At 33.9% G+C, this 14,896-nt stretch overlaps 1 protein-coding gene across 1 annotated transcript; it reads left to right on the top strand.

The window, feature by feature from the left end:
- Positions 1-847: 847 nt before the first annotated feature.
- Positions 848-7,242, top strand: LOC129309295 (ABC transporter A family member 2-like). The gene is made up of 16 exons (XM_054950810.1): positions 848-1,271; positions 1,491-1,722; positions 1,833-2,002; positions 2,099-2,284; positions 2,424-2,519; positions 2,615-2,815; positions 2,965-3,124; positions 3,224-3,453; positions 4,166-4,283; positions 4,405-4,481; positions 4,669-4,758; positions 4,910-5,053; positions 5,136-5,441; positions 5,522-5,602; positions 6,163-6,339; positions 6,777-7,242. The coding sequence occupies exons 1-16, from the start codon at positions 903-905 to the stop codon at positions 7,038-7,040; spliced, it is 2,901 nt and encodes a 966-aa protein (XP_054806785.1). The 5' UTR covers positions 848-902; the 3' UTR covers positions 7,041-7,242.
- Positions 7,243-14,896: the final 7,654 nt, after the last annotated feature.

The following is a 14,896-nucleotide window of genomic DNA, read 5'->3' on the forward strand; positions in this document are numbered from 1 at the left end:
TTAGTTATTTTTGGATTATTGTTTGCCATTTTTGAGTTATTTTCTATACTTTTTAGACTTTTTTATTAACTAATTATTAAAATTAACTTTAAATAATCATAACGATGATATTACATCATTTTTTAAAATTGAAAAAAAATTGCACAAATAAAAAATTTTAAGGTCTCGAAAGTTCCAAGATCTATAATTTTGAGGTTAAATTACTCTTTAACTCTTTATATTTTGTAGCTTGCGAAGAATATGGTTATTATAAATATATCATATATTATATACTCTTTTAATTAAAAAATATAAAGTAATTTTTTAAAAGCTATATGTGAAAAAATTTTAAAGCATTTATAATTTTTTAATGTATAATTAGTAAGTTTTTTTAAAAATATTTTTAATAAATAAACCATTTAACCATTTGCTTTTAAATGAGACGTTGGTTTAAATAAAAATAAATGTAAAAAATAATATTAATTTAAATATAATTAATTAACTTATTAAAAGTATAATTTAATTAAGGATAACTTATATTTTTAAACGAAAAAATTGAATTAAAATTCTACTGGCATTAGCCATTGAGTAGGCCAGAAAGACAATGACGTGGCTCGATATTTAACTGCTCGTATTTAAGAGAAGCCAAGGCCAAACATGTCCACATCAACATCCTAGTCAGCAGTAAAGCCGCGCTCAAGGATTTGTTTGTAAGGCGCAAAAGCGCGTGCAAATTGTCAAGGTTTTTTTTTTTTTAAAAAAAAAAAGCCAAAAACGTTTTCAATTAGTTAATTCAATTCTCACAAAAGCATAGTTATTAGTGAAGACTTGGAGAGTACGATATATAAAACCCACACCACACCACGGCTGCCTCAACTAAAGTAAACGAGGAGAAAAGGTTCTTCTTCTTTGTCTTCAACGACATGAATTTGCAGAGCAGTTTTCCCCTGCTTTTGCAACAATACACAGCGCTTTTGAAGAAGAATTTCTTGCTCTCATGGCGGAACAGGAAGGCTTCGTTCCTTCAACTCCTCTCTCCTCTCTTCTTCTTGTTTCTTATATTCGCCATTGACAGGGCCATTCAGGCTCGCTACTCCTCGTCCACGGTTAACGAGAGCGTCACCGATCCTGACCCGTTGCTCTCGCCTCCGATTACTCCCTGTGAGGAAAAGTTCTTCGTTAAGCTTCCTTGCTATGATTTCGCTTGGAGCGGAAATGGGAATCCCAAATTTCAGACCATTGTTGGTCGTATCATGGCTAACAATCCTGGCCGGCCCATCCCCCCCGCTAAGGTACGAATTACGAATGATTTCTTCTTTTAATTTTCGCTTTGATTTTTGGTATTCCTGTGAAAGTTGGCTCTATTTAGGCTTAATTTGATATTTTTAATGATATTTGTTTTCGCAAGTGATATCCTGTCTGAAAGCACGTCTTGCGAGACACCTGATTCTGTCGGTCGCAAACAAAAGGAGAATTGAATTCATTTAACCATTCACTTTCCCTTTGCGTAGGTTATATCCTTTAGCAATGGGGCTGAAGTGGATGACTGGCTTTTCAAGAATCCTTTGCGTTGTCCAGGTGCTCTGCATTTCACCGAAAAAAATGCGACTGTCATTGGCTATGGTGTGCAGACAAATTCAACCTTTATACAAAAGCGAGGGCACTATGAAGACCCCACTTTTGCTTTTCAACTCCCACTTCAGCTTGCTGCGGAGCGTGAAATTGCTAGATACCTGATTGGAGGTATAAATTAATATTCATTGTTATTGTTCTTAGGATCAATCACCAATCTTTCTTGAATGAATGATAATCTAAAACATTTGTGTTCTATCTGACGAGTTGATAAAAATCAGACCCATCCTTCAGCTGGAGCTTTTCTTTCAAAGAATTTGCACACCCTGCCATAGAATATTTCTCAACAGTGGGTTCAATAGGTCCAGCATTTTTCCTTGCAATCGCCATGTTTAACTTTGTTCTTCAGATGGGCTCTCTGGTGACGGAAAAAGAAAATAAACTTCGTCAGGTATAGACATACCAACACTTCAAGTTTATCTCCGTTTGAAGGAGACATGTTTTTCTAACCAGAACTGTCGTTATATTCATCCTTTTATTGGCTCAGGCAATGATGATGATGGGCCTCTATGACTCCGCTTATTGGTTATCCTGGATTACCTGGGAGGCAGTTATTACACTTATATCGTCCCTTCTCATTGTTCTTTTCGGAATGATGTTTCAATTTGACGTTTTCTTGAAAAACAGTTTCGCGGTCATGTTTTTTCTGTTCTTCCTTTTTGAACTCAGCATGGTAAGAATTTTTCCTGGAATTCTCTAATTCACCATTTGAGTGTCTGTTAATTCATTGTTATTTCTGTGTTATATTGTGGATGCTTTCCTTTGTGTTTTTGAGGTACAATAATGTCATCCTTCTTTACTTTCGATTCTAGACAGGATTTGCCTTCATGCTATCTTCTTTCATTCGTAAATCATCTTCAGCCACAACAATGGGATTCTCCATATTTATTATTGGGTTTTTGACTCAGGCAAGGGTCTTTCTTAACATTCTAGATAAGGATTATTGACAGGATGGAATGAAAGACACTCATCTTCTTTTTGTTTATTATTGTTCTATATGCAGATTGTTGTACAAGCAGGATATCCATATGATAATGACACTTCCCAGGCTTTCCGAATCGTCTGGTCATTTTTCCCACCAAATCCGTTTGCTCAAGGTCTAAACGTGCTTGCAAAAGCAACTTCCACTCCTGAAGACGATGGTGTTAGATGGAGTAAACGGGGAAAATGTGCTCCAAACGATGAGGATTGTTTCATAACAATTGTATGCATTAATTTGACCTCTATGTTCCAGCACCTGAAATATTGCTTCAAAAAATTAGCTATTCCCATTTGGTTTCTATGGTTCTTCATTTGTCCTGTTTCACTCGTGTCATTTCCTTAACAGTTACTGTTATTTCCTTTCATTGACAGAATGATATTTATATGTGGCTGTTGGGTACATTCTTTCTGTGGTTTATTCTGGCTATCTACTTTGATAACATAATTCCAAATGCATCTGGTGTGAGGAAATCAGTCTTCTACTTTCTAAACCCCAGATATTGGATGGGAAAAGGAGGAGATAAAGTGAGAGGTGATAGAACTTGAAATTTTGCTGGTTCTATTTATTTCTTTCTTCCCAGCTTTTTTTTTTTTTGACTAATCTAGTACTCCTTTTTCCATTTATGTGTAGAGGGCGGGGTTTGTAGTTGTGTAGGTTCAGTCCCGCCACAAGAGTATATCACACCAGATGATGAAGATGTCCTTGAAGAGGAAAACATTGTAAAGCAGCAAGCAGCAGAAGGTATGGTAGACCCAAATGTCGCTGTCCAGATACGTGGCCTTGCAAAGACATATCCTGGTGCATTGAACATTGGTTGCTGCTGTAAATGCAAAAGAACTGCTTCTTACGATGCTGTTAAGGTGAAGGATTTACTTTTAACATTTTATTCTGCCATATTTGGGCACTCTAGTAGAAATACCTTTCCCTTCCTCTGTTTTTGTGCAATGATTTTAATTTTGCATGTGGTTTCTTTCAATCAGTCACTCCAATATTTCAGTACTCTTAGATGGTTTTGTTCTATTCTTCTTCTTTTTAAATAAAAAAGGGAGTATGAGGGAGGAGTGGAATAAGTATGGCGGGATGGAAATATTATTTATATGGACTAATGTCAGTTTATGATTTGTACTGTCAAGTTAGGTTTGGGTTTACTCCACTTCGGTTAGATAGACTTCGAATTTATTGTGGGGCGCTTGGGGTTATTATTGAGTCCTGTTCTCTGATTTCTCTCTTTCTTTACAATTCTCCCCCCATTTTTTGTGCACTCTCCCAAATTTACCTCTCTTCCCCTTCCTATTCTGCTTGTTCTGCACGAACTATCCTTATCTTATACACACAATAGGAACATGCAAGAGTATTCTCACTTGAGTTCTTTTCTGGATCACAGTTAATAATATGCCTTTTTCCCTTTCCCCCCTCTGTAGTGATCTTTTTACTTTTACTTTCTATTTTAATTTCACAATGTCACATTTTCCAATGCATATGAAGATTGTAATTGATTTGTCGATGAGTGTTACCAATGTTATGATGGCAATGCTTTGCCAATTATGATTGCAATCTGCAAATTACTTTCAGGGCTTATGGGTCAATTTTGCAAAGGACCAGTTGTTTTGTCTTCTGGGACCCAATGGAGCTGGGAAAACTACTGTTATTAATTGTTTGACTGGGATAACTCCAGCCACTGATGGAGATGGTGATATTATCTCTCTCTCTCTCTGTGTCTCTCTCTCTCACATACCATATTTTGATCATTGATCAACGTTGTTAAATAGTTAACAAGACTTTATTGACACTCTCAATTTCCTACTTAACAGCATTGATATATGGACATTCCATAAGAAGCTCCACCGGCATGTCAAATATTCAAAAGCTTATAGGCGTATGTCCCCAGGTGCTTGCATCTCTCTTATTATCTCTCTCTTTGTATCTCTATGTGTTCGTTGCATGCAGGCATGCTTGAAATTATACCACATTTCTTGGAACGACATTCAAGAAACATGATATGATTTTCAACTGCAATGACTTTTCCATCTCATTGAAAGTCTGGTTGATCCTTTATTGGGTTTTGCCATTCACAGTTTGATATCTTATGGGATGCATTGTCTGGTCAAGAGCACCTCCATCTCTTTGCTAGCATTAAGGGCCTTCCCCCAACTTCTATCAAATCAGTATGTTCCTTTTATCCTGTACTTATTTCATACTGAAGATGTTTTTACTTTGCCTCACCTGAATCTATTTGCAAAGGTAGCGCATAGAGTATAAACAATAACAGGATTTGGTTCTCCTTCCTTTTAATTCAAGTTATTCTGAAAAATATAGATTACTCAGGAGTCATTAGCAGAAGTGAGACTAATAGAGTCAGCCAAAGTGAGAGCTGGAAGTTACAGTGGGGGGATGAAACGCCGTCTTAGTGTGGCCATATCCCTGATTGGTGATCCTAAGCTAGTCATTATGGATGAACCGGTATGCATGCTAGATATTTCCTGCCAGTTTTAGAAGCTCTACCGACTTGTTTTTTAGATTTTTCATTTGATTTAATGTTTAGACAACTGGCATGGATCCAATAACAAGGAGGCATGTGTGGGACATAATTGAAAATGCAAAACGGGGGCGTGCTATTGTCCTTACAACACACTCTATGGAAGAGGCAGACATTCTAAGTGACCGCATTGGAATCATGGCGAAAGGACGACTTCGCTGCATTGGCACGTCAATCCGGTTGAAATCACGCTTTGGTACTGGTTTTATAGCTAACATCAGCTTCCATGGAAACAATTTTGAACAAAGTCCTGCCAATAGAGATGCAACTTCTACAATAAATCATGAGACAGTGAAGCAATTCTTTAAGAATGTAAGTTGAATAACTATGATAATTAATTATATATTTGACCTGTGAGGGATTGATCTTTGACCCTTGAAATAATTTGACAGAATTTAGATGTGATACCAAAGGAAGAGAACAGTGCCTACTTAACTTATGTGATTCCTCATGATAGAGAGGGTCTCTTGATGGTAAGCTTCCTTGTTGTGGATTTTATTCCTGTTACCTTTTAATCCGTTTTTTCACCAAGGGTTGAATCTAACTGTTGGTCAATTACTGATCAAAACGGGAACATGTTTCTTTGTAGTTCTCTTGTTTATGCCAGTGCACTCGCTTGGGTCGTGATGACCTTTTTTTAGTCTGCTTTAAACTATCGACTGTGTGATTATTCCTTTCCTCAGTGGCAATTAGTGATGACAACTTACTTGATAGGGAAGGCAATTTATGGTGTGTTATATGAAGATTCCTATGATAAGGTTAAGAATAACTCCTGTACTGACAATTCTTGATAGACATTAAATACGTGTCTTTATGCCAAATCAATTTGATATGGCATCATTTTTGTTATTAAAAAAACATGTAACATCAATCTGAAGGAGGCCAAGGTTGCCTTACATGCAATGAGAATTGAGAAATGAGAAGAAACACCCCGTGAGTCATAAGCCATAACACAATGTTTCTGGATAAGTTGTTTCGTAAAATATGTGTTCCATTTTTTAAGGGACTTATTTTCCTATTGCTTCTCAAACAGAAATTTTTTGAGGAACTCCAAGATAGAGAAGAAGAATTTGGCATATCTGACATCCAGCTTGGTCTTGCAACTCTTGAAGAGGTTTTCTTGAATATTGCAAGACAAGCAGAGCTAGAAAGTGCTGCAGCTGAAGGGAGCTTGGTAACTCTGACTTTGACTTCTGGTGAATCTGTTAAGGTGAGTGCCACTGTATTCTGTTGCTGTAAAGTTTGGCTTCATGAGAGCTGTACTTTTCTACCCTTAGATTTCTATGTTGATCTAGATTGTGGAAGTTTGAGTAGGATTTTTTTGAAGTGAAAAGAGAGAGAGAATGAGGAGTGAAACTGATCTCTACGAACCTTTCAAAGACAAAAGGGATCACTATCTCTCTGTCTCTCGCTTTCTCTCTCTTCTTGCTTCAACTGAATGACAGGTCAGAAGATCTGGGCTGTTTAACGTTTTTATCGGATAATTAGTGCACATCTCTAGGCACAAAAGTTTGAGGATAAAAAAATCAACCTCTCAAGTGGTCCGGCCTCCATGTTTTGCGCTAAAGCTTAAATAACTTATTGAGTTACAGCTGTCACTCCTGAATCCTGATCCTAACCTGCTGACCTTTAATGATAATCATTCAGATACCTGTGGGAGCAAGGTTTGTGGGGATTCCAGGGACTGAATCAGCTGAAAACCCCAGAGGGATTATGGTGGAAGTATATTGGGAGCAAGATGATACTGGTTCCCTTTGCATTGCTGGACACTCACGGGAAATTCCAGTACCTCCTAGTGTTGAACTATCTGCTTCTCCAGCCTTAACAAGACGTCGAAGTCGCCGGCGGTCAGAGCCAGTGGAGGGGATTGTGATTGACCCCAGTCAAGTTAGTACCGTCAATTTCCAGTGATGCTGGTGATCCTCAGAGACTCTCATAAACGTGTGTTAATATTATAGTTCTTTTGTACATATGATATTGGCCTTCTCGGCTTGAATTTTGCTTTTTGCAGTATAGCAAATTTATTAAAAATCACAGGTTTATTGTTGTTGTTCAAACATTGGTCTTGTACTGGCCTTTTGTTCACATGAAAAATAAAGTTATGTTTATGCAATTGTTGTGAACCTAACAATGCACAACTTAACCCGCAAACTAGAAATACAACTAAAGAATGTCAAGTCATGAACAATTTTAAGTACAGGGCTAGTGTAAGATGCACAATTGTGAAGCTGTTCTTGTTCGTTTATGGTGCAGAGTGAACGTAAAACGATGAGTACTTCACTCAATGTTTGTCTTATTATTAGCCCATTTATTCATCAACTTCACCCTAATGCTATCACACATTCCAATAACAAGCAGGGGGGAAAAAAACTGACTATCCAGGCATTAAAGCTTTCACTAATGTCGTTGTCTACCATTCACCTTGACACCTAAATGTGAAATGAGCCCTAACCCAATTTGGTACAGCATAACTTACTAAAGCTTCAGTAGCTTCCTTATTAAAACCTCCAATCACCTTCAAGTTGTCATGAAATTGCTTTTCATGTGCATTCCAAGCATATAAGAAGAACTTTTTCTTCAGTACGGGTCCCCTCCACCTCTTGCTCCAATTAGCAAAATGTATCTGGCACATAACCTATGCTCAACGTGGGGAAAAACTTGTGTCACTCTTTCTTGCAATCCGTATCAGTGAAGAAGCATTACAAATAGATCTTATAAATTTAAAAAATAACCATTACATACATAAATTAAATTTTAAATAAATAACCATCAAGAAAAAGAACCATAAATACAAATAACTTCATCTTTTGCATTTCAGACATAATATTTAAATTTGAACCATCTCCAAAGTCTAGTGACTTATGCAAACATTAGAAGTTGATGATATTCTCTTTTTGTGTCAACCCAATGGTGATAGAATAAAGAGACTCATTTGCCCTACTCCTACTGGTGAAAGTATTAAGCCTTTTGCATTTCCCCTAAAAAAATGTACCATCAAGGCTAATAACTGGCCTACAACCTACTTTTCATCCAACTTGTCCAACAATTACAAACATTAAATAATGGGAAATCACTAGAAATTAAGGAAAAATTATATGAAAAATTAAATAAATTACCTTAGATGCATTCCAACATATATATAATTTACTAAAAACCTTCTTACCTTCTTGAAGTGCATCTTTACTCATATCCATCTTCACATCAGTCCTTGGGTTTGAATGTCTAAATCCTTCACCGTAAGCTTCCAATTTCCAAAACTCATCTCAGTAGCTACCTTCCAACTCCTCCATGGTAATCTTTTTAGCGCTCTTCCACTTGTGTAAGATGACATTAACCTTCAAATCATGTTCTAATATCTTTTTCATGTTTGCAGCTTTGAATTGAGGGCACTCTTGTATTTTATCCTTGAACTACTCAGCTATCCATCTTGTAGAAGCTCTAAATTCTTAAGGACATTTAGACACCTATGTTCCATGCATAGGGTTCTTATTTGCAGTCTTAGATGTTTCCTGTCAGAGAATGCTTATATAAGAAAAAGGCATCCTTCTTGACATTTGGCCTTAACTCTTCTAGACTTAAACCTAATCATTCTCAAGTTAACCCCAACTCGTATGGTGTATGTATTCATTGCCTTCCTAAACTTTGCACTTTTGGGATAAGTCATACCAAGCATGAAACAAGCCCCACCATCCTTCATTACCTTCTTCCTTCTTACTTTCAAATTCTTCTTCACTCACACCTTCTTCTTTCCCTAATAGCTAGTAATAGTCATAGTCATTTCTATCTTCACTACTGCCATGCTCAATTTCAAACTTAGAGTCATCACTACTTTCATCTATATCCTCCGAGGAGTTTTGAACGCCAGAACCATAAAGGATTGTATCTGCCTCATTTTCCCTATCCACTACATCTCTCTTTAGACATATATTATCTTCAATATCTTCTGATGATTCGTACAAGGAGTTCACAACATTAGTTATCATTATCTCACCCATTACCCAATCAAGTTCTTTAACTATATTTTCCTCTTCATTCCCTGTTCCTATTAATAAGTGTATATTTTATAATTAAATAGGCATAGATTTTAGTCTGAATTTGATTATATTTATTAAGATTTTATATCTATTTAACTGATATTTATATATTTTTTTCCTCATCACTTAATTGTAAGATAAAAAAAATTAATACAAAATTCACTCATATCTTTTTATATTTATATTTTGCAGAGAAAAAGAATAAACCAAATAGAAGGAAAGAAGGAAAATATATATATATATATATATCTACACATATATTAGAGTCCTACATCGACAAGGAACAAAAGAAGAAGCCTCCACTTTAACTATAAATACTCCCTCGATCAAGAAGGAAGTCATCCAATCACTTATCTGAGCATCTCAAGAATTCTCTCTGAGATATTTGGAGCTCATAGAAGCATTCTGAAGGTTGAAAGTGAAATCATTAAGGAGTTTTACAAATTATAATTATTTCTTTTTTACTTCTTAATTTTCTCTGTGATCATTTTTTCCAGCAGTGTCTAGCTATAGACATTAAATACAGCGCTTGTTGGGAGGCAACCCAATTTTATTTTTATTTCCCATAAAATTTTATTTGATCACTAAGACCTCCTTTAAGATGAATTGCAGGATTACAATGCTTAAAAGGGAGCTTCTTAAATATTATCAAAGTCATATCAAAACAAATTAAATCAGGGAAGTTTCACTTCCTTTACCTTTTTTCTTTTCCGCAAACATTGAGGACAATGTGAAATTTAAGTGTGGGGGAGGAAATATCATGATAATTTTCTATTGCTTAGGCTGTTATAATTTCCTTAGCAATTTACATGCTATAATTGGCCTTAATTTTGAAAATTTTTAATTTTTTTTGAAACTTTTTGCTCTTTTATACTATTTTATTTAGCTATGTAATTACTGAGGGCAACTATGTGTTTCAAAAAGAATTTAAAGCCACCAATATCCTATAGGAGTTTATCAAAAATATACTTAATACATGAATTATCTGTCCTAATTATTTATGCCTATGCCTAGAAAGCTTTCACCTTGCAAAGTAGTTAAAAAGGAGAATGATCCTACGGAGAGAGAGAGAGAGAGAGAATTGCTGAGTAACCACTTCGTTGATGCCGACTAGGCCTAGTAATAGGGGACCTTCATCACTAATGTTGGCCTTCGCATCAAATAGCTTAGTAAGTATCAAGAGTGTGCCAATAAAGTTCCTAAAGTCTGAATAACCTGACCGTTGTATCACCAATATGAGGGTTCGTGTTAAAAGGACCTAAGGAGTATTTAAGAAGAAAGGCAATTCATGAATAGTTAAGGATGGTGATCCCATTACACTAACTCAAAAAAAAAAAAAACAGGTAAGATCTAAGGGTATAGACAAATTTATATTACAGATAAGTGCTTAATCAGAATTTAATTCACTCCTTGTGATGATACTAGTATAATTATTAACTTACTCTCTCACATTAAAGCTCTGTAGTTTGGTTATACAGTTAAGTTTTACTAGTATTTTGAGTAAAGTTCCTGTATTTGATATACTTATTTAAGGAATAAGGCTAAACGCAGAAGTATTTGCTTGAGGACAAGCAACAAGCTAAGTGTGGGGGAATTTTATAAGTACATATTTTATAATTAAATAGATATTGATTTTAGTTTGAATTTGATTATATTTATTAAGATTTCATGTCTATTTAATTGATATTTATATATTTTTTCCTCATCACTTAATTATAAGATAAAAAGAAATTTTAATACAAAATCCACTCATATCTTTTTATCTTTATAGTTTGCAAAGAAAAAAAATAAACCAAATAAAAAGAAAGAAATAAAAGAGAATATATATATATATATATATATTAGAGTCTCACATCGACAAGGAACAAAAGAAGGAGCCTTCACTTTAACTATAAATACTCCCTCCAAGAGGAAAGTCATTCAATTACTTATCTGAGCATCTTAAGAATTCTCTCTAAGATATTTGAAACTTATAGAAGCATTTTGAAGGCTGAAAATGAGATCATTGAGAAGTTTCACAAATTATAATTATTTCTTTTCTATTCCTTAATTTTTTCTGTGATCATTTTTCATGATTAAGGATTTTAGAATAGTGTTATTTAATTTTATTATGTGTTTCTAAATTAACCAGGGATAAGGATGTAGCCCAATTGAGGAGCTAGTTTTCTATTTCTTTTGTTTTAATTCTTTGCATTTATATTTATGAATATTTTTGCTTTTTTTAATTACATTTATTTTCTTTGTTCTTCATATTGATTTAATGATTGGCCATTATTTAATTAAATCTATGGATAATTTTGATGGATTGGGAGGTGATGAGAGAACCTAGATCTAGAGAAATAAACATAAATAACTAAGCTAGAGATAGTTCTAAAAATTTATGGTGACTTAAACTATAGCTTCATGATTTAATTAGTTGCTTGGGTATCGTGGGAACGAATTCAACACTAATTAAAAGGGGATTAATAATTTAGGAAAATATTAGGACACTTTAGGAATAGTTGTTACTACAATTGATTCGAGTCAACTCAAAGGATAAAAACTAGTAATCTATAGGGTGAATTCTAAATTCCAACGCTTCAAGTGATTATGTTTTCATCATCATTATTTTCTTTATTTATTTCTATTCTTTATATTCTTATCAAAATTATCCATTTTATCTATTTTTTTGAAATATTAATTATTTAAATTAGTAAAAGTGTAACTTCTCTGTGAGTTTGATATTTGAAATACTCTAAATAATTTATTACTGTAATCTCGTATCCTTACGAGAACGATCACCACTTTATTATTATTTTCATCATCAGTTTCATTAATGTTTGAAGTTTATCCTACCTACCTAAATAATTTACGATAATGTTTCATCCAAAAATTCATAGCATTTACTATCGTAGAGCATACCTCAAATAGCAAAAACCCATCATTGCCACCACCATCATTGGAGACATGCACTGTCACTATCTTTCATGTCATTATTGCCTCCATCATCACTAATCATCTCTTCCACATCACCATGGGACCTACCACTATCACTCTTATCGTCTGACATAGTTGTATAAAATACAAAGCGGATGAGGGCTTTAGAGCGATTTCATTATACAGAAATCAAATAAATTATAAAACCCTAAATAATCTTTTCCTTCATTTCAATTGTCGATTGCAATTAGAGATCAACTTTAAGGTTCGCTTGGATTGAAGAGATAACGATTTGGATTTAGGGTTCAAAGAAAGATTAAAGTAAGCAAGCTAAACAAAAGAGAGAATGAGTATGTTTGATTTTCACGGGTAATCAAAAATGGGAAAAGTCAAGTCCATTGTGAAATTACCAATCTACCCGTTTGGAAACATTTACTTACACAGTTTGCATGACACTCACACAAAATCTAGTTTAAAAAAAAAAAGCTACCTCTCTTAAGCTAACGCTTAATGTCGGATGCAGTTCATAGGGGGATACCTCAAGTTTGATTGTTTAGAGTTCAAAATATATTTTTTATGAGTATGGGGTTCAAATTACCTCAACCTTTATAGATCAAGGTTTCAATTGCTTATTAATCATTTACAAATTACAATTGTTAAGAAATACTCTCCACTACCTAAAATTATAAGATACTTTTAGATAAAATCTCACACATTAATAAATATCATTAAATACACTTAACAATTTTATTTTTTTAAAATAAAAATATAAGATTTTAAAAATATCCTTTATTCAACATATTGAAAAAAGAGAGGGACGAAAATTAAATAGAGAGAGAAAGAAAAACTAATATTAAAATAAATTTATTTAATGAAACCTTAATATTTTTTAAAATGTTTTATATTTTAAAATATCAAATTTCCCTAAAAGGATCTTATAATTTGAGATGGAGGGAGTCTAATGGAATTTGAATTCAAAATATTATGAACTACAAGTCTCAATTGATTTTTGATATAGAGTATAGAATGTTAAAATAATAATTATATGTATGCTTTATGTGTGAAAAATGATTTTTCTATAATTGTAAATATTATTTTACATCATCAATCAATCAACTACATTCTACAAATCTCATAAAAAGAAGCTGATCGATTCAAAAATTTTTGAATCTCATTGGTCACCCTACTTTGATTATTTTTTTAATATCTCATTCGATTTGCATGTATCTCGCTTATTCTCTTCCACTCATATTCAATGTTCACTGTGTTGACGTTATCAAGGGCACGCGGCTTTTCATATTTCCAATTAATATTTCGAGTTTATTAATTGTCTCTGCCAACTCTTATTGCATTTGTTGGCTCTTTCGATTCCCCATATTTTTTCATCTGCGCCATTCTCCAGACTTAGTTGTGTTGGCTCTTGAAGGTATTGTTCTTTCAATCGTTCCTCTTCTCTCAGATTGTATGTGATATGTACATATCACTCTCCCATTGGTCAATTTCAATTTTTTTTTTTTATGTATCCCACCTATAAAGTTCCTATCATCCATGCGTGAACGTGTGCAATTGCCCCCATTTTCAAATTTCAAATGAAAATTTGGGAATTTAGGGAAGAATTTACTGTGAACGCCTTCTCCATTTATAACTGTTGTCGGCTGCTCTTTCCCATGGTTTTTCATCTTCTCCATTCTCCAGAGACTATTTTGTTCGCTTCTGAAGGAAGTAAGTTCGTATTCTTCCATTTGCTCTCTCAGACTATAGGTTTTGTTGATTCATTTTTCCATTTCTCCTTCAACTACTTCATTATTTTGTTTTCCCTTGTAGTTTTACCCTTCGAGATCGTTCTGAGCGTTCTACTTTGTCGAAGGGAGTATTCCTGTGTCTTGAATCTGGTCAAAGGGACAAATTTCTTGAAGCTATTCTTGACAAGGCAATTTTTTGTTGTTGTTGTTGTTGTTTTCTTCCTTTTTAACCCCCATTCGATTGGAGTTTTGATTCTTACAGTGCCGTTCTTTATCAGACTTTTTTTTTTTTTTTTGGGACCCTGATGCTTACAAGGATGGTAAGATTAATAAAGAAGAGTGGAAGGAACTTATCCTTCAGAGCCCAACACTATTGAATTACATGACTTTCTCAATCTGAAGTAATTACTTTCATAAAAAGCACTGAATCCTCTTGCATTGAGAATGTGCCTGCCTCTATTCCTAGAACACGCATATAGCAGTTATTGTAATGTTGAGTTAGCTTAGTATTGTATTATATTGTATAACATTGTATAATTTACATTCTTCTAATTGGAATTTAAACGATGTCTTTTCATTCAATGAAATCGGACATTTAGGCACATTCTGCATTTCCTTTTATCTCCTAATCTCTAATGTTGGTATAAATTCAAACAATTCACTTCAATACAGTTTGAGTTGCTAGAGGATGCAAGGTCACAAATGAAGAAGATTTCTGTTTTTTGTAATCTTTGTCAAAAGCTAAGTATGACATGTCACTCATTGTTCAGCTGACTCATTTGAATTTCTTAGTGATCCAAATGAAGTTTTTTGTTTTCTCATGGGCTGTTTTGTTGATGTTTCAAGGCATGAATGTCTTGAAAAAAACTATTTCAGTGCTCTTTGCTCTAATCATATGTGAATTTGGTAATTAGTAATGTGCACGTTTCATTAAAAAAAAAATCTTATCTTAAAATGAACGGTCACTTTATAAAATCTTATCTTAAAAATTAATATTTTGGCTGAAATATTCTAAATATTGATGTTTAAATTACTTCTCTCAACCATTTCATATAAAATTTATATAACACCTGGG

The sequence above is a fragment of the Prosopis cineraria genome, unplaced genomic scaffold (genome assembly GCF_029017545.1).
Source record: "Prosopis cineraria cultivar Desert tree isolate PC_DT_omini unplaced genomic scaffold, ASM2901754v1 PC4, whole genome shotgun sequence".
NCBI lineage: Eukaryota > Viridiplantae > Streptophyta > Magnoliopsida > Fabales > Fabaceae > Prosopis > Prosopis cineraria.

Excerpts from the sequence above, each read along its gene's own strand:
- LOC129309295 (XM_054950810.1), top strand. The coding sequence starts at position 903 with ATGAATTTGCAGAGCAGTTTTCCCCTGCTTTTGCAACAATACACAGCG. Across the intron at positions 2,003-2,098 it reads AAGAAAATAAACTTCGTCAG|GCAATGATGATGATGGGCCT; the intron begins GTATAGACATAC and ends TTATTGGCTCAG. Across the intron at positions 2,816-2,964 it reads AGGATTGTTTCATAACAATT|AATGATATTTATATGTGGCT; the intron begins GTATGCATTAAT and ends TTTCATTGACAG.